General features: G+C 45.3%; 1 protein-coding gene and 1 pseudogene across 1 annotated transcript; one reads left to right on the top strand and one right to left on the bottom strand.

Annotated features, from left to right (window-relative positions):
- Positions 1 to 356: 356 nt before the first annotated feature.
- Positions 357 to 13,460, bottom strand: LOC115328863 (annotated as a pseudogene).
- A 2,938-nt stretch (positions 13,461 to 16,398) lies between these two features.
- LOC121048190 lies at positions 16,399 to 19,278 on the top strand. Its single transcript, XM_040504225.2, has 3 exons — positions 16,399 to 16,505; positions 17,192 to 17,305; positions 19,154 to 19,278. The coding sequence occupies exons 1-3, from the start codon at positions 16,399 to 16,401 to the stop codon at positions 19,260 to 19,262; spliced, it is 330 nt and encodes a 109-aa protein (XP_040360159.1). The 3' UTR covers positions 19,263 to 19,278.
- The last annotated feature ends 284 nt before the right edge of the window (positions 19,279 to 19,562 follow it).

The following is a 19,562-nucleotide window of genomic DNA, read 5'->3' as shown; positions in this document are numbered from 1 at the left end:
CTATGACTTGGTGAGTGCTGGGGGTCACTTCAGCGCCGTAAGCACCACTGCTCCCATAGAGCACAATTTGGTTACTTCTGCTGAAACATTTTGTTGACAAAGACGTGTTGATTATATAAAAATGGGGAAGGAGGACACTTTCATACTCTACCAAGAAATTTTAAAACTGTTTTTACATTGCACTGAATATTAGTTTTCGAACTTTGAACTTTATTTAGAGAAACAATATGTTACAAGGATACCGAACCAAGTTTTCAAAAGGGAGCTTTTCTTTCTATCCCCTTCCCCCTCCCTACCTCCCCCAATGTCCTGTTTGCTACTCTAGAGTGCCCAGTATTGACAAGAAAAAAAGCCTATTAATCTGACTTTTTGGAGAGGAGCTGGTAGAGCAGCTTGTTTGTGTTCACCATCTGATCCACCATTTTTCCCATCATCTCGGCCTCTTGATTTATCAGCTGCCGCTGGTGAAGCCTGTTCTCTTCCTCCATGATAAGCTTTCAGTGGGCCAGCTCGCCGTCTGTCATCTGCCTTTCTCCCTCCAGGCTGATTCGTGCTTCTTCCAGGTCGATCTGGCAATTTTCAATCCTCTGCTGCTCCTTTCCATCTTCTGCTCTTCAATCATCACTTAGTCCTTAGCCCGAACCTTCGTATCACGAAACTCAAGCCCCCGGCTGAAGTTTCGTTTCCTGAATTCTGCACAGAGCATAAAGCAATAAATTAGTATTGATACCAATGCATGGACTACTGTAATGAGGCATGTTGAGCGTGATTAATAAATTATTCACACACTGGCAGTAGAATTTATTTTAATCAAAACCTTTTCAAAGCCATGCCTCTCATAGAATATTGCTTAGACCAAGCCCTTTTTGATTTGTAAATGATTTGTTACTTCATCCACTGTCACTCGTTTATTCGACAAAATGAGTTCACGTGAACGTGCAATGTCAACATCAGCTGTGAACAGAGATGGGCGTCCGGCTCGTTGCTGATGTCTAGGATTCGGTGTTTTCTGAGTCTATCTTTCGCTGAAAATTCGGGGTTTATCAGAATTTATAATTGTTAAAGTTCTCATTCTCCGAAATTCGTGGTTTAATTTCACTGTATGTTAAATTTGTCAAATTTCAAAATAAAAATAAATAATTACAGAAAAAAAAACACACCCTAAGTTGATAAAAGCTCCCAACTATCCCCCGAAAAATTTTGCAAAATGTGTTTTTCAATAATCATCAGTACCTTGTAATGTCCAAACTCCGTAGTCGTTCGGAAGCTTAAAAGCTCCAGCTGCCCTGCTATAAAATCTACAAGTTTTTTCGCTGCTATAACAATACAACCCTCTTCCTCTCTCCAAGAAGCACAAATTGCATTGTCGAAACTTGAAACGGTGAAAGTTATTTGTCGTGACCCAAAAGCACATTGACTTGTACTCTAAGAACCTTCATGAGATAAAGGGGAAACTTCATTTTGTTAATAATCCAAGATGAAAAAAAAAAAAGAATGAAGTGGCCTCTTTTCAGAAGCGCAAACTCTGTGCTCGATGAACTTTATATATAAAATGTCGTTTTTTGCTTTTCATTTTGCCATTCTCACCTCAAAATTGGGAGCTTTTAGCATAAATTTCAAAAAACATAAAGTTTACCTGCGAGCTTTTTTCAAATTTTTTGGAGATGTATATTTGAAAACACAGAACCCTACTTACGGCTGACACCTGTGCGTCCTTCGTGAAACTTCTGTATCCATTCAAACATACTTCGCAACAAAACTATTCCTTTATGCAGTGCCAGTCTAATATATATTTTTTCACCAGTCAGATCACAAAAACGGTCTTCCCCACTTGTGTGGATTACGAGTGAACGGTGGCTATGGAAGTCTGAAGCCGCTAAGGAGCGTGTAGCAACTCACCTGCCGAAGCAACTAGCCCCGAAAATGGATGGCGCTCTAGTGTCGAGCCTATCCCCGGCCACTGCCGGCAGATGCACGCAAACAAGGGGGTGCTAAGCTGCAGCGAGTAGGAGGGCCGCTGCGGTGAGCGTTGAAGGTGTCGCTCCTGAGCCCTCCTGGAGCTTGGTGGTAGTAGCAAATATTCAAGTGAGAACCTTGTGGGGCAGTTATTCTTTTTCGCTCCTCGGTCACATATTAATATACTTTAGACGTTCAAGCCTGTACAGCAGCGACTGGAGAGACAGCAAGCTTATATTAAAAGTGCTGATAATTAAGCGAGTTTGACCAGCAAAGTGTTAAGATAACCGAGGTGTGGATAATTAATTAAATAAATGAGTACACCCTGGAAGAATAGATGGGCTGTTTAAGTACTATAATGTAGAAAACTACTATAATGTAAAAAATACATCAAACTGCGAGGATATGTTCTTACATAACCGACTGTGAAAAATTAAGGTGCACATATATGTTCGGAAAACCCATAAAACAATGCAATAGTGCAGTGTAGGGTGCCTTTCATACAAAACAATTACCACATAGTAGTCCAGAGCTTTCGGAAATTCTATCTACCAAATAGATACGCTGAGGGTATGTTTATATATACCACACAATACCGAGCAAGTGCCCATTGAAAGGTTGGAGATAATCTTGAAAAACTGGGGGTTCGGTTTGACAACACAATTGCAGAAGGAAGACATGAGAATGTGAGTTTCACTGCTTCGCACCGGTGGGCTCGGAGAAGCGGCTCATGCGGAGGAGTGTCTTGGTTAGCTATACTCCGTCTCACTAAAACTGTGCAGTACAACCAAAACTACAGGGGTGAGAACATATCCCAACCTGTTCAAGAGAAGGGAAAGGAGTAACAGGAGAGAAAGACTAGGATTCCCAGCCTCTCTCTCCTGTTTTTCCCCTCCCCTTGAACAGGTTGGGATGCGCTCTTGCCCTTTTACTTTGGCTGTACCGCCCTGTTTTAGTAAGACCGAATATAGGTGGACTTCGAGGTCTGTTCTGGGTACCTGATGTTACTTTTACACATTTTTCTTTCGATCATAAGTAGCAGGAGCGCACTTATTGTGATAGGAGCACATGCTTGATATTTTAGTGTACCATATTAAAAAAAAACATGAGAATGATCCTTTTTTTTAGAACCTGAAAATCATGTCTGACAACTACAGTTCATCAGACACTTCGGGGTTAAATATAAGCACTTCGTGGCTTCCCAGGGCATTTTGTGCAACCTTGTGCTCCCCTCATTTCATTACGAATCTCAATGTGGCATTGACAATGTAGCTGACCCTCGGTCACATTCCTAGGAAGGTTCTACATATCTACAGAGTGGTCTAATGCCACACCGGTTCATTAATGCATTATCTAGGGTTTGATTACACCATTATTCTAGTGTAGAGTGCCTAAACACAGGTTTTTTGCATACATGACATCACCAAAATCAAGGAAGTTAGAAGTACTAGGAGGGGGCACGTTGCATTATTGGTGAAGCCTAGTCATAAAAAGTTTAAACGATATTGTGCCCTCATAAAAAGTTTAAACGATATTGTGCCCAGCGTGACCGCAGATCTCTCTGGCCTGTGGTGCGCGTGACATGTCACCTGCGAGATGGATGGTTGATTGCAGGGGGATTCCTTGCAGGGTTGCGCGCGCTCCGTCCGGTAGGTTTTATTTGATCGAAGGCTAGACGAAGGCTAGCTACAGTCAAGTGATGTGGTCATGTTGGGCTCGTAAGTAAGTAGAGTAAGGAGGATAATGAGAAAGAGGCGAGGCGTCAAGGGAGCATGGCTTGTGGAGGCTACGCAGTTGACGCCCTCTCCTACCCTCCTATTCTCCATGGCCAAATTATACCAGTAAAACAAGGATTAGGCAGACAAATGTTGCATGTATATAGCAAGTAGAAGGTTACATCTGCTAAGCATTTTTTACATATTATTAAATGTTGCAATGATTGATACTGATACTCCATAATAAATTGAATATAGGTTCACATCATCATTTCCAAGTCTTCTTAACTCAGTGGCTTGAATGCATGAGTGATTTCAGTCAATGCCATACAATGTGGAGAAGGAAATATCCCTTATAAATAATGCACACATAACTATAACTTGGAACTCCCTGGTTAAAATTCTTTCTGTCCTCCCTAATTTTTATTTCGTAATAGTTTCTCCGGGCTTTTTTTAGTAACCAGATAATAAAATATTTAACTATACAGTCATGAAAAAATTTTTTTTTCATGAAATCAAGCTATTAATTATTGGTGGTACAATTAAAATCAACCTTTCTTTTTCTTTTTTGAGAAAGGGTTCTGCATGTGCTTGGTGTCATTTCTATGCAAAGCTATCAAGAGAGAGCTGTCTCAATATATATATATATATATATATCAGTTATAGCATTTCTTCAGGCTCACCTGCTCGCTGATACTAAATCATTTCAGATTATCAGGAAAATACTACATTTGTATGTTTTTCAAATGCACTTGTTTTTCTGGAAGGATTATGGGTTCACTTTATACACATTTCAAGCACCATTCGACCACAAGGACGTTTTTAAATAGTAGATTTGCCCTTGTGGGATAGGACTCACAACAAAATGTATTTCATGCTGTGCTGCTATTTCTTAACTTTGTGACCAATGGCAGGGAAGTGTATTGGACCTGCTCTGTGTACATGACAGTCATACAGGGGAAGTTTTAATCATTATAATTAACTGCTAACTTATATCTCTAGACAATTTAGGATCTATCTGTGCAATACATATCTGAACTGCATGGTTGCTGAATGTAATGCCTTGCAGTGTTAGCCTAAGGGCAGGTGCGGGACGATTTTGAGCTGCGGTCAGACCGTTCGACCGCAAGATCCCTGAGAACGTAGGCACCTGGCTGCAGGGTTCGGTTGGTGCCGTCACCTCCTCGTCCCCATCCGATGGCACCGCGTAGATTTCTTCCAGCAGCGCAGTTACACATTGGTCACCTTCGTCAGCTGGACAATAATGTCACAGTGAAAGGCTTTCTTACAAACTTTAAATAAAAGGCAGCAATGAAGCTCGTGCAACACATGCTATTATTTGTTAGTCAACATTCCTTTGTTTCTTTCGATCATCCTACATTCCCTCAGATTGTTCTGAGATGGCAGCCATTTAACGCTTAGTGGGATTTACTATTGCAGAAATTATAAGCTGGAACAGTCATTTATGTTTTTTTTTTGCATACCTGTCAGTGTTTGGGAAAGTAGTGGCCCGAACTCGGAATGGAATGCGAAGTTAAGGTCCTATACTTCTCACTATTTCACAGATTGAGAGAAGATGAAGCTTGTGAGGACTGCTCACAGAAGAAAATTCCGGATAAGGCGTTTCAGTTCATATTCTCTGCTGGAGTGCGTCAAGTTCCTACAACTCGTATGAGTGTCGACCATCTCATAAAGTCATAAGCTATGCTACAGCAGCCTTGACGCAAGTAAATGCAGAATGTTTTTTTTTGCATTTAAATGTTTTTTTGTTTTTTGTGATGAACATAAATATTTTAATGAACATAAATGTATGTCACAAATTTCCGACTCGATTTCCCTACCAAAATTTATGCTGGGATATTTTTCTCTATTTGATTTATGCGCGGAGGCAGGGTTTTTCAGATGGCTCTAGCTTGCTTGTGTTGTGATCCACTGCATCAGCAGGAGCAGTCAGGAACATTAAGGAGCATCGGCAGGTACTGAATACAAAGTGGTTATTTTTGGGACTTAAGATGTGCCAGTCCTCGAGAAGTCGACTCCTCAGGGGCCCAAATGACTCCAGTTCTTAATGTCGGGACGACCTCGAAGAAACAAAGTAGCTAAACTATGCACAGGTTGGTGTGATCCAAGTGAGTACTTTAGTTCTTGAGTTCTGTCACTCGTGAAACCACACACCATGCCTCTAAAGTTTACCAACAAAAATTAAGATGTCTTGATCATATTTGATAAACTCAGAGACACACAGAATGTGTTTTGAATGAGCTGGGCACATGCTGTGTGTGTTTGCGATGCCACACATCATAGTGCCCTATGACGTTAGTGTCAAGTGACATCACAATTTCATTTTACGTCAGGTTGTAGAAAGGTTGAAAACTGGGTTGGCAAGTGTTCATTCTGGTTAAAAAGTGCACAACAGACGATGACAAAGTCTTCGTCTTTTGTGAGCTTTTAATTCACGTCAGGGTATCATGTAACATCTTGATACAGGTCATGGAATATAGCCCCGATGAGTCTATATTCCTTATATAACCTTGACCTCCCCGCAGGGGGCACCTGTGAAAGCAGGTGTTTGGAGAGTGGTGTCTCCGCGGACCCCGAGCCCCGCAGGGGGCGCCTGCACCTTAGGTGCTAGGTGCTTGGTGAGTAGCGTCACCACGGACCCCAGCCTCGTGGGCCACCATACCCGCACGCAGGGGGCACCTACTTTAGTAGGTGCTTGGTGAGTGGCGTCACTACGAACCCCGAGCCATGTTGGTTCGCCAACCCACGTCTGGCTGTGCGTGGCGTACCCGTGTCTGGGGAAAAGGGGATCCTTGCGGTCGAGCTGAACCCGGGGTACTATTGGACCCTTCGGGGCCCCCCGGGCAAGGCAATACACTGCTTCGGCCCCCGCTTCTCGTAGACGGGTGTCCTGGCTTGGCCCGACCAGGATGATTCAGTCAGTCGCCTCTCTGCACCTGTCCTTTCTATACCTTTCTTCTTTTTCTCCTCATCCTTCTTATTTCACCTTCTTTGGCGGCAAGGGCTAACCTTGGGTGGTGACAGATACCCTCGTCCAGATCCACACTTGGTTATAGTTTCCCGGCAGCACTGTTAGCGTAACGTCTCCAGCCAAGCCCTTCTTGTTATGGTGCGTTACCTAACCCCTTGTTGGGCTCGGTGGTGGGCGGTGCACCGCGGATTCTGAACACTTTCCGCCTCTTATGGCTCCCTCCCTGTCTAAACCCGGTTCCAGGCAGCCATCCAACGGCACTGTCCGGACCAAGTCACTGCCAAAGCACCAGAAGTAGAACACTTTATCAAGTTTTTTGTAGTTCATTCTCAAGACGATCAACGCCCTGTCGCCAAGCTGTCTCCGTTCATTGTTGCAAAAGTTCTTGAGCACTTGATCGGACACTCCTACCAAGCAAAAAAGCTGCATTCTGGGGACCTTCTTCTAGAGGTCACCACACAAGTGCAAAGGGAGGCTATTCAAAGGATGAAAAGTATCGTCAATACCTCCGTCACGGTAACGCCGCACAGGACGTTGAACACTGCGCGGTGTCATCTCTGAAGAAGACCTCCTAGGTGCAAGCGAGTATGAGATCCTTGAAGGCCTACAAAACACGGGTGTCACTGCAGTAAAGAGGATTATACTTCGCCGCGAGGGTCAGGAGATACCCTCAAAACATCTTATTCTTTCTTTTGGACGGCGTAGTCTTCCAGCAACAGTGAAGGCAGGCTATCTGAACTGCCGTGTCCGCCCTTATGTGCCGAACCCCCAAAGGTGTTTCGGGTGCCAACGGTTCGGGCATGGGTCCAGGAGCTGCCGTGGAAGAAAGATCTGCACCAAGTGTGGCAGCAACGAACATGTCGCAGACGTCTGTGAAAACACTGTGTGCTGCTCCGATTGCAAAGGCACCCATGCAGCGTACTCCCGTGTTTGTCCCCTGCGGAAGCAGGAGAAAGAGATCTTGAGTTTGAAGGCTAAAGAGAACATTTCATATTTTGAGGCCAAGAAACGCTGGTCCTTTCTTGCACAAGGCTCGTACGCCGACGTGGCGCGCCGGGGTCCTGCGCCACGTATGGAGTCGACGGCAACCCAGGTTTTGCTCGAATACCTGGTTGCCGCCCTCAGGACCCCAAAGCCTACCCAGCGGCAGCGAGCTCCCTCTCTTCGCGGAGAGGGTTCGCCAGCTGCTCCCACGTCCCAAGACAGGCCAGCGCCTGCTGCGCCTGTACAGTCCGCACGGTCTCCTACCAGGGAGAAAAAGCGAGGCTCTCGGCCTCACTCCCTGGAGAGGCCGCCAGCAACCAAGGAGCTGCATGGCCCTCACGCAGCTTCTGCAACACAAAAGGAGGCGGAGCAGATGGACGTGGTTGAATCTCTCGCAAGTACATCTGCCACCCTCCCCTCAGGTTCTGGTCGCGGCCGCAGGTTAGGATCTCGCAGGTCCGACCCTCCCGAGCCGGCAAGCAAGCCTGCTTGCGGAGCTCAGGAGAGCGGTGCTCCTGCCCCGTCCACCTGACCATCTACCCCCGGGTCTGACCAGGAGGAGATGGAGTGGAAATATCCGAAGACAAAACAAAAAAACTAAAAAACCCGTGATCCCTCCGAAGTGATTACATTTCTTTCACTCTTCTACCGTGTGCTCGTAATTTTATATCTTTATAATGGTTTCAGTGCTAATGCACTGGAACTGTCGAGAGCTCTTAAGTAACCTGGATGATGTGGAGTTTCTGCTGGAGGAACACAAGCTACGTGTGCTATGTTTGCAGGAAACTCATTTAAACCCCAGCCATACCAACTTCCTCAAACGGTACCAGGTATTCCGGAAGGATCGTCCGTCTCAGTCAGTCTTCTGGAGGAGTTGCGGTGGTTCTCCCGAGAGAAGTGCCCTGTGTACTGGTTCCACTGTCTACCTCACTGAAAGCAGTGGCTGTACGGTTTATGCTTCACAAAGCTCTGACAGTGTGCTCTTTATACTTACCACCATCTTTTACTTTGAAATCCTCAGATTTTAATTCGTTTTTAGACCAGCTTCCTGAGCCATTCCTTTTGATGGGCGATTTTAATTCTCACAACCCTCTATGGGGGAGAACACGTCGTGACATCCGAGGGAAAATTATTGAGACTGTCTTATTCTCGCGAACAGTCTTCTTTTAAATACTGGTGAGCCTACCTTTTTTAGCTGTCAACACCTTTCTTCATCATGCATTGATCTTTCCATTGGGACAGTCACACTTTTTCCTAACTTTTCATGGCATGTTGATCCTAACCCATATGGTAGCGACCATTTTCCCATTAATTTAAAGTGCACTGCTCCTTCATCCTCTCTCATGACACGTTCACCACGCTGGAAAGTAGACCAGGCAGACTGGGCCATGTTTGAAAGTTTATGTCAGGTTAACCCTGAAACCTTAGTTGACTTGGATGTGAATGATGCCTGCAAATTCCTAACTGCGTCTATAGTTGAGGAAGCTTATCAAGCTATCCCGCAGACTTCTACACGCCTTCCTGTTAAACCGAAACCTTGGTGGACTAAGGAGTGCAGCGAGACTCGGAAAAAACAAAATTGTTCATGGGATGTGCTACGCCGGTACCCAACGCCTCTAAATGTCTTAGCCTTCAAACAGGCTCGGGCGAGGGCTCGATATGTTCGTCGTCAATCCAAAAAGACGACCTGGAAGAAATACACCTCCTCCGTTAATAGTCACACCAGTGTAAAAGTTGTCTGGGAAAAAGTGCAAAAGATCAATGGGGATTATCGAGCCTTCTCTATACCGTTTTTTGTTCTGCCAGGTGGTGTACTGCCTAGTCTTGAGCAGCAGGCCAATATTCTAGGAGAGCACTTTGCATCTGTATCGGGTTCATCACATTACTCGGCTGCATTTTTAACGCATAAAAGTGTTATAGAGAAGAAGAGAATAAATACCTCTGGAGGACTACGAAAACCCTATGATAGACCATTTACTTTTCGAGAGTTACAGGGTTTCGAGAGTTAATAAAAGTAAAACTACCTCCCCAGGACCAGACCGGATTCATTACTGTATGCTCAAGCATTTGCATTCTAATACCCTGCAAGCGCTTTTAAACTTTTTTAACCAAATCTGGCGAGAAAGTGTCTTCTCAGAGTCCTGGAAAAGAGCCGAGGTTATCCCGCTCCTCAAGCAAGGAAAAGATCCATCATTACCCTCAAGTTACCGGCCCATAGCCCTCACCAGTTCCTTGGGGAAAACCTCTGAACGGATGGTAAACCCAAGATTGGTCTATTTTCTAGAGGAAAATAATCTCCTCGATAAGTTTCAGTGCGGTTTTCGTGCCCAGAGATCAACGGTAGATCACCTAGTCAGACTCGAGAAAACTATTCGTGAGGCTTTTGTTAATAGACAGAATTGTGTTTCTGTCTTTTTTGATATAGAGAAGGCTTACTACACAACATGGAGGTATGGAATCTTGAACGATCTTGTCTCGTATGAAATTCGTGGCCAAATGATCTCCCTTATCAAAAGCTTGTTGGAAGACAGATACTTTCATGTCAAGCTCTGTACAATCTTCTCTCGAAGTTTTGTCCAAGAGAATGGAGTTCCACAAGGTGGTGTCCTTAGCGTAACACTATGTTTAATAAAAATGAACTCTATTGCAAAGTCTATCCCACAATCACTTTCCTATTTTCTTTACGTGGAGGACTTGAAGATCTCTTGCTGTTTGTGTAACATTTCAGTCTGCGAGAGACAACTACAGCTGGGAATTAATAGTCTGATGAGGTGGGCTGATGCCAATGGGTTCAGTTTTTCACCAGGGAAGTCAGTGTGTGTCAACTTTTCATTACGTAGGGGCATGATCCTAGAGCCTAGTCTGACCTTAAGGGGGCAGGCAATTCCTCTTCGTAATGAAAACAACTTTCTAGGAGTGATATTTGATAAAAAGTTGAATTTCCGTAGTCATGTACTTTACCTGAAACAGAAGTGCTCAAGGTCAATGAACCTCCTAAAGGTGCTCTCACATAAGTCTTGGGGTAGCGATCGGGAATGCCTCCTTCGTCTCTATCACTGCTTGGTTCGTTCGAAATTAGATTACGGATGCGTAGTGTATGGATCTGCACGCCAATCTACCCTTCAGGTGTTGGACCCGATCCACCATCAAGGCCTGAGGCTTTCCACTGGTGCTTTTCGGACGTCCCCTATACCGAGCCTCTATGCTGAGTTTAATGAATATTCACTTGAAAAGAGACGATTTTATTTAGGGTTCCAGTATGTATTAAGAATTCGCTCTATCCCTTCTCATCCAATCAAAGAAGCAATCCAGGATTCTCGCAACGAAACCACATTCCAGAACAAGCCATCTGCCGTACCCCCTTTTATGCAGAGAATTAAAGCGTATTCACGGGCGTACAACCTTGACAGTTGCAGCCTAGTTGCTCAACTCCCACCTGCAGTAGCTCCTTGGGAGTGCATAGCACCCATAATCAATTTTACTCTGATTAAATAAAATAAGCGGCAAACTCCTGTTGCTGCCTTGCAGCAGTAGTTTTCCCAGGTTGCTTATACATACAGCAACTGTAGGAGCTTCTTCAGAGATGGTACTAAGAGTGACTCTGTTGTTGGTTCTGCTGTTATAAGCGAGACATGGAAGGTTGTTACACGTCTTGATACCAGAGCCTCAATCTTTACTGCAGAATTATATGCTTTATTTTGGCTGTTAAATTCATTATAGAAAACTCTATCCAGTATTCTGTTATCTACTCTGACTCTCTCAGCACATTAAAGGCGCTTGCTTCTTTGGAAGTACCAAAGAATACCTTCGTTACTAGGCTCCAGAACATTGTGCACACTGCAGCAAAATCACACCTACACATCAATTTTTGTTGGGTGCCTAGTCACGTCGGTAATCAGGGAAATGAGGATGCTGATAGAGCTGCCAGTACGTGCATTGAGAGGCAAGTGGATATCAAGGAAATTCCGTACACTGATTACAAACACGGTCTTAAAAGAGCAATCCAGAAAAACTGGCAGTTAGAATGGGACACGGAAATACACAACAAGCTTCATTGCGTGAAACCTACCTTACGGGAATGGGCCAGTTGCCGACACAGGGAGCGCTTCATTGAGGTTGTGCTCTGTCGTCTGAGACTGGGACACACCCATCTCACGCATGGGTACCTCCTACGGGCAGAGGCAGCTCCGAAATGTGAACACTGTAACGAGTCGTTGAGTGTCTTGCATATTCTTATCGTATGTCCTAAGTACCATCACGAGCGCACCACTTTTTTTTTAAATCTTTTTCCGCAATCGCGTCCCGTTCCACCCGGCATTATTATTGGGTGACGAACCTCTTGTGCCACACCGTCAAGTTTTTAAGTTTTTAGATAGCATTGGCATCCTTCATCAGCTATGAATTTTAGTTTGTTTTCATTTCTTTTACGTTTGCCTGAAGATTAGCGGTGGCAGAGAGCCAGCGATCTTGTATCGTCGGCACATCTTCTCATACTTCCTAGTGTGATTGAAGTTCCTTTAGAGTGCCTCTGGTTAGTGGAGCATCGGTTAAAAATTTCTGGAGGCCTTAATTGGCCTGTATCTTGTAAAGTTTTAATCATTCACTCCCCATAGTTTTAAAATGGAACTACCTACTATAGGTCTTTTCAGTATAGTCTTTAACTTACCCTGTCTTTGGCACACTATGGCCTTAGTTGCCGCTGTGCCATTAAACACCTAATTTTCTTCTAATCTTGACCTGTGTGTCAGTCGGGCGTAAGACTCAAGCGTAATCTGCATCTTTTCTCATGAACCCAGCTCTATTAAACATTCCCTATTAAAACGACAGCAATGAAAAATATCTAACAAGTGAATGAATAAGGAAGATGACACAAAACATTCAACATCATGGCTGCACATGACCTACCAGAATGTAGAGTCGTTTCGTGAAGCTGACCTATAGCGTGGTTTCATCATTTTTGAACTTCTCTATATAGCACAGCTCTTCACACCATGGGAAAACAATTTGTGTCCAAACCTTACATTAACATTGCCAATATTTAAGGGATGATAATCATAAAAAAATAACAACATTCTTAAGACGATAACGTCGTTGGAGAGTAACACCATGTGCTAGAGGCAAAAACCTCTTCCTGTGACATCTTTCATCATCCACCTCACTGCTTCCTCCCGTTGATGGCTGCAGTACTTGGTGCCCTCTTACTTTTAATGTGTTTTTCTGCCAAAAGAAAATAGAATCAACATAGTTGGCAAAGTTAGTACAGAAATTATGACGCACAGTAGACTCGAGATAATTCGAACTCAAATATTTTATACTTTTGGTTAATTCATATTCGAACAAATTAAAAAGAAATTGGTTGTCCTGCTATGTTTTGAATAAGCCGCTTAATTCAAACGGCGTTTTCGTGTAATTCTTAATTTTGGTTCACTCGGCCCCGTTGAGCGCGCTTCTTCCCGTGATCCCGGTGCACTGCGGAGAGGCAACACTCGCGGAGCTCACTTCCGAGTTTGTTGCTTCTTGCAGTGACCCGGTGCTCGGTAAAAGCGCGCTCCATGGGGCCAAAGCAGGGGACACATGAGCGATGAACACGGGTGCCGCGTGGCAGTTTCTATATTAACTTACGCGGACTTAAGTCTACATCACAGCAGCCGCGCAAGTTGCTGCAGGAGCTGCCGTGCGGCACCCGTTTTCATCGCTCATGTGTCCCCTGCTTAATAGTCCACAATAGATTCATAGAATGCTACGCACCCAAGAAGAAGGCGCGGCTTTTCATCAAATTGTTCCTCAGTTCCTGATCTGGAAGTGAAATACATGCCCGCGGCTTTAGAATATACATAAAAGAAAGAGCTTTTGACTAGTAATAGAAACGTGAATATAACGAAAAGTACACTGAAGATATTTTTTGCCTTTCGTGGTATGAAAACATGTGGGTGAACTAAAAGAAAGTGAACTTTTTTGGCCTAAACGTTTTATTTAAAACATCTCTCTCCAGACCCTAGGTGTAATCAGTTAAGCACAAGTAGACACTGGAGGCAAAAGGAAGCCGATAGTGTGTATTTCCTATGTCCGGGGAACCTCAGACTCGATTAGAAGAGCTTTGAGCCCTTTGGGCATCCGGACTGTGTTCAAGCCTGCGTACACTTTGGCGAACGCGTTTCCTAAGCCGAAAGACATTACCCCCGCCAACGCCCAGACAGGTGCGGTGTACAAGGGGAACTGTGTCGACTGCGACGCCACGTACATTGGAGAAATCGGCAGACGGAGGAGCACTCACAAACGGGATGTGGTGAAGGCCACGCATGCCGCGAGAAGCAAGTCTGAGCTCGTCGACCACAGCTGGACGGCTGGGCATACGTTTGACTTGGGCAATGCGGCAACCTTGGCTCGTGAGCAGCGTTAGGGGCCCGAGGAAGTTCGTGGAATCGTGGTTTAATCGCCGTGATCCCAGGGCGTGCAACACAAACCGGGGCCTGCTACCGGACGTTTACGCGGACTTGTTAGATTAGAGTCCACTGGTTTGACTCACCCCACCACCGGGCCAGTTCATACTGATGATGCCACCCGGACAGGTGGCGAAACGTCTGTGCTGTTGTTATATTTTTTCGTTGTTATGTTAAGCCAGTGTAAACTTATATCATTTTGTTTATTTATTTAAATATATGTACATAAGATGGACTTTCGTGACCTGTTCGTCCGGTTTCTCTGATTTCGGGGTCCGTCTCTGTTGAACGTGACAATGCAAATTAAGATTTAGTTTTCGTTTAAATACAAAACCGCTTCAATTTCCTCTTAATGCTAAAATTCAAAACAGTACATATACGTATTTTCGGTCAGAATTCCAGTCTGTTTAGTCCTTCCCCGCAGAGGTCAATTGCCCTCGGTTAGACAACAGGACATGCCTGATGGCACTCACATTGGCCACTTTACGATAGGAGCTACGGATCAGACGAGCGTTTCAACATGACAATCCGCAGGTCGATCGATTGCACCGTAATGCCTCGAGTGGTCTTAAATATTTAATGTAAAGCAGTATATCAACCTGAGACACCTCGCCCCCTCCGATCACGACCCGACCAACGGCATCAATGCCCGGCAGCTTACGTCATCTCATTTAGCTGATCTAGCTATTAACACCGCTCATATGCGAAAACACCGTCCCATGGGTGACAATTTCAATCCTCGTTCACAACGCACAACACTGCCATCGCGATGTTGCTGCGCCAGGAGGGTTTGCAGCCATGCTTTGCCAGTACACTAAACGTGTCGCGAATCTTCCACTCAGGAGCATCGTTCACCATTGAGCGAGCATCGCCTGTTGCCGGCTGGGCAGCGGTTTCGTTTGCCACGTGCCACCATGATCTCAAACGTTGTCATCCAAGTTTGGAACGGCACTACAGTCATCTCGTCAGCTGAGTTCGCGTCACCACCACGTCACCTCGTTAGAAAGCTACAAAAAGGATCGGCAGGACGTCCGCCTCGGGATTTGCAGCCAAGGATTGCCAGTGAACTAAACTTGTCGCGGATCTTCTACAGGTGTGTACACTTTGGTAATTCCTTATTCATTGCCGTATCTTTCGAGTTATTTTAATTACAAATCGCATCTGAGCGTATAAATGGATTTAGACGTTCTGACGTACCGAATAAAAGTCGCCAAATTCTCGCACTGCTAAAAAAAAAGTCTTACCAGTTATTTTTAAAACAGTTCAACTCGTCAGTTTTATGAGCGTTTAGTCATTTAAAACGGCTCGCTGTCCTAACTGTACATTTAGAGCGCAGCTCTTAGGCGCCGGTTTCTGGGTTGAGCGGCGTCGCCGTGGGCGTTGACGTCGGCGTAACCGTGCTAAATTTAGCGGGAAGATTGACGCCACGTGACCTCAACACCAATTCAATTTCCTGCTCAATTTGGGGAGAATGACGTCACATGACTTGGTGCCATGTCACCTATGAAGAAATATAAGTTTTTACGCTAGATTTCGCGAGAAAACTGACGTACCCTACCCTCCTCCTTCTCAAGAGCTGCGCTCTAATTTTGCGTTACAGATTGGTAAGCGTATTTAATCTTTTCTGCTACTTTCATCAGCTGGTGACGTTGAGGTCCCCTAGGTCGCACTAACGCTCATAGTCTGATGGCAAGTTGCAATTAAAAGCAGAAAGAAAACGTATTCAAACTAAATTAACAAAGTTATTGCAGACCTGGGCACTCGTGTGTCCAGCTTTGAAAACAGATGTGCTAAAATATGTCAAATAAAGGACAACCTGGCTAACGTCACCGAAACGCTTGGTATTGTGGAAAGGGGAATCTTCCAGTGCGCTTGAGGAACTTTCTGTGTTAAGGAACTCTTTAAATGACATGAATGAGCAGATGCGCGGAAACAATCTCATTTTTCGCGGTTTGCCGGAACGTGTAAAGGCTCTGTTATACTCCGACGTAACGCGCGCGCAAGCGAACGCTGGCCGACGTCGGCTACGTCACGTCAGTCACGCCGCACGCGTCAAAAATTCGGCGGCCCTGGCGACTCCCGCGGCGCGCGTCCGTGGGCTGCCAGCGCGGCGCATGCGCAGAATCTGGCTACGAGGGCGCGTTTCCGGCGAGAGTGCGCCATTTCCGGTTCCTTTTCGTTTCGAATAGCAGACGAGAATTCTCGCCTTCTTGAGCGCCAAGTTCGAGCGATGGCGTGAACGTACCCTGCACGACGAAAACTCGCGCTTGCACTATTGGTGCACCGCCTGCGCCGCAAGCGTAGGCGGTCAATGTACATACGGTACATCTTTGACAAGCGCACGGTCTACGGGGAATACCACCGCCTCGTCCAGGAGCTGCGAGAGAGTGACCCCGAATACTACTTCAAGTATTTCAGGTAACTGAATGCAAGCTCTAAAGGAATATTGAACTTACGGCGATTTCGGTGTCATAAAAGCGTTCAAAAATGACCGAGTTTGCGGCGTACTGTTTGGGAGCGCGAGCTTCCCGGCGCAAATAATACTGCGCGTTGTTTGCAGTATTATTTCTATAAAGCTGATGAAGGCAAACTGGAACGGAACGTCTAGCTCTAGCTGATGAAGCTAGGCGTTCCGTTCAAAGCTCATGAAGGCAAGCTGAGACGGAACGTATAGCTCATGAAGCCAAGCTTCATAAGCTAGACGTTTCGTCGGCGAATCCGGGCAGATATCGGTTGCTCTTCCTTAAATGGCAACAGCCAACAATTGTGTTCAAGGGACAGTGTCGAGAACCGTTTACTTTCAGTGGAGTGGCTTACAAGAGTGCTTTCACGGTGTCACGAGCTTGCTACATTGAAATTTAGCAGAATGGGCAGCTTTGTTTCTTGTAAAAAGATATTAGGGTTGTTTATAGTAGCAGTGTAAGCTGCCACGCTCAATCAAACAGCGATCCTGGAAACTTCCCGTCGCTTCCATATAAAACATAACAATAGGAAGAAACTCCGATATGACGTGCTTAGGCTGGTATGCTGCCTAGAGCTTTATTTCAAAGTGTAGATTTTGAAAACCTGCGTTGAGGAATACCTGTGTCATTGTGTTCATGCAGGATGACCAAAGCTTCATTTGATCGGCTGTTTAGCCTTGTGTATCACCGAATCCTCCACGCACCAACGCACAGGATGCCAATCTCTCCTGGAGAAAGGCTCGCAGTTACGTTGAGGTAAATGGGATATGTTCGTCTTTCTAACAAAATTATCATGTTCGCAATACTTTATATACTGTACACTAATCACTGTTAATTCTCTTGCGAATAAACCTGAGGGGATACCAAAAGTCCTCCCACAAGCTGTGCTCCGTCTGTTAATGTATCACCTTCACATTCAACAGCATGGTAGAAAAATATTTTACAACTTCTCTGGCTTCATAACAATTACAAATCTGTTTTCAACACAGTTTTATAGAGCCTGCAGCAGGAGTTTTCCCAGGTTGCTTATACGTACAGTGACTGTCGGAGTTTCTTCACAGATGGTACTAAGAGTGACCCTGCTGTTGGTTGTGCTGTTATAAGCGAGACATGGAAGGTTGTTAGGCGTCTTGATGCCAGAGCCTCAATATTTACTGCAGAATTATATGCTTTAATTTTAGCTGTTGAATTCATTATAGAAAACGCTATCCAGCATTCTGTTATTTACTCTGACTCTCTCAGCGCTTTAAAGGGACTTGCTTCTTTGGAAGTACCAAAAAATACCTTCGTTACTAGGCTCCGGAACATTGTGCTCACTGCAGCAAAATCAGATTTACACATCAATTTCTGTTGGGTGCCTAGTCACGTCGGTATTCGGGGAAATGAGGATGCTGATAGAGCTGCCAGTACGTGCATTGAGAGGCAAGTGGATATCAAGGACATTCCGTACACTGATTACAAACACAGTCTTAATAGAGCAATCCAGAAAAAGTGGCAGTTAGAATGGGACACGGAAATACACAACAAGCTTCATTGTGTGAAACCTACCCTGCGGGAATGGGCAAGTTGCCGACACAGGGAGCGCTACTTTGAGGTTGTGCTCTGTCGTCTGAGACTGGGACACACCCATCTCACGCATGGGTACCTCCTACGGGGAGAGGCAGCTCCGAAATGTGAACACTGTAACGAGTCTTTGAATGTGTTGCATATTCTTATCGTATGTCCTAAGTACCATCACGAACGCACCACTTTTTAGAGCGCAGCTCTTAGGGGCCCGTTTCCAGCCTGAGCGGCGTCGGCGTCGGCGTAACCGGGGGGGGGGGGGTCACGTGACCCCCGAGGTCACGTGACCCCCCCCCCCCCCCCCGAGATCACGTGCCCCCCCCCCCCCGAGGTCACGTGACCCCCCCTCCCCCGAGATCACGTGACCCCCCCGGGGTCACGTGACTACCCGCAGGTGACGTGACCCCCCTCAGTACCCTTCCCTACTGCTCCTCAAGAGCTGCGCTCCAATTCGGCGTTACAGGGATTTGTAAATGGCTTTCATTTTTTTTTCTCTACCTTTTTCCGGAATCGCGTCCCGTTCCACCCGGCATTATTATTGGGTGACGAACCTTTTGTGCCACACCGTCAAGATTTTAAGTTTTTAGATAGCATTGGCATCCTACATCGGCTATGAATTTTAGTTTGTTTTCTTTTCCATTACGTTTGCCTGAAGATTAGTGGTGACAGAGAGCCGGCGATCTTGTATCGTCAGCACATTTTCTATACTTCCTTGCGTGAAAGAAATTCCTTTAGAGTGCCTCTGGTTAGTGGAGCATTGGTTAAAATTTCTGGAGGCCTTAATAGGCCTGTATCTTGTAAGGTTTTAATCATTCATCTTCCATAGTTTTAAGATGGAACTACCTACTATAGGTCTTTTCAGTATTGCCTTTAACTTACCTTGTGTTTGGCACAATGGCCTTAGTTGCCGCTGTGCCATATAAAACCTAAGTTTCTTCTTCTTCTTCTTCTTTTATAGAACATGCCCCACTTCTATCACAAAATCCTGCATCGGAATAGCACGTCGGATTGTGGTTAATATGTGAATATAATTTTTTCTAGATTCCTGGCTGCCGGAGGATCAATGCAGGATTTGGCCATGAGCTACAGAATGCACGCCTTGACAGTCTCAGGGATTCTGAGAGAAACCTTGCCGGCCATCTGGGACTGACTGTCTGTCTCCTGTGGTACTGAAAAAGCCTACCACGTCGAAGTGTGAAAAAATACGGCAGGAGTTTTGTGCGAAGTGGAATTTCCCGAATGCCATCGGGAGCATTGACGGGAAGCACTTTTCTATTAAGTGCCCAGACAACAGTGGGTCAGAGTGTTATAAGTATAAAGGGTTTTGTTCCTTGCTCGTGCTCGCTGTCGCAGACGCCAACTACAGGTTTACTCTATAGTCGATGTAGGGGCACAGGGTCGCATGTGAGATGGCTCTTTCTTCAGGGAAAGTGCCATCAGACGTCACTTT

Source organism: Ixodes scapularis, unplaced genomic scaffold (genome assembly GCF_016920785.2).
Source record: "Ixodes scapularis isolate PalLabHiFi unplaced genomic scaffold, ASM1692078v2 PGA_scaffold3__209_contigs__length_174095766, whole genome shotgun sequence".
Taxonomy (NCBI): domain Eukaryota; kingdom Metazoa; phylum Arthropoda; class Arachnida; order Ixodida; family Ixodidae; genus Ixodes; species Ixodes scapularis.
The sequence above is the reverse complement of the archived record's forward strand: the minus strand, read 5'-3'. Positions and strand labels throughout refer to the sequence as shown.

What these genes read in the sequence shown, in the direction of transcription:
- LOC121048190 (XM_040504225.2), top strand. Translation starts at nt 16,399, where the DNA reads ATGTACATACGGTACATCTTTGACAAGCGCACGGTCTACGGGGAATAC. An exon ending in TACTACTTCAAGTATTTCAG is followed by an intron (nt 16,506 to 17,191) that starts GTAACTGAATGC and finishes GTGTTCATGCAG; the next exon opens with GATGACCAAAGCTTCATTTG. An exon ending in AGGCTCGCAGTTACGTTGAG is followed by an intron (nt 17,306 to 19,153) that starts GTAAATGGGATA and finishes AATTTTTTCTAG; the next exon opens with ATTCCTGGCTGCCGGAGGAT.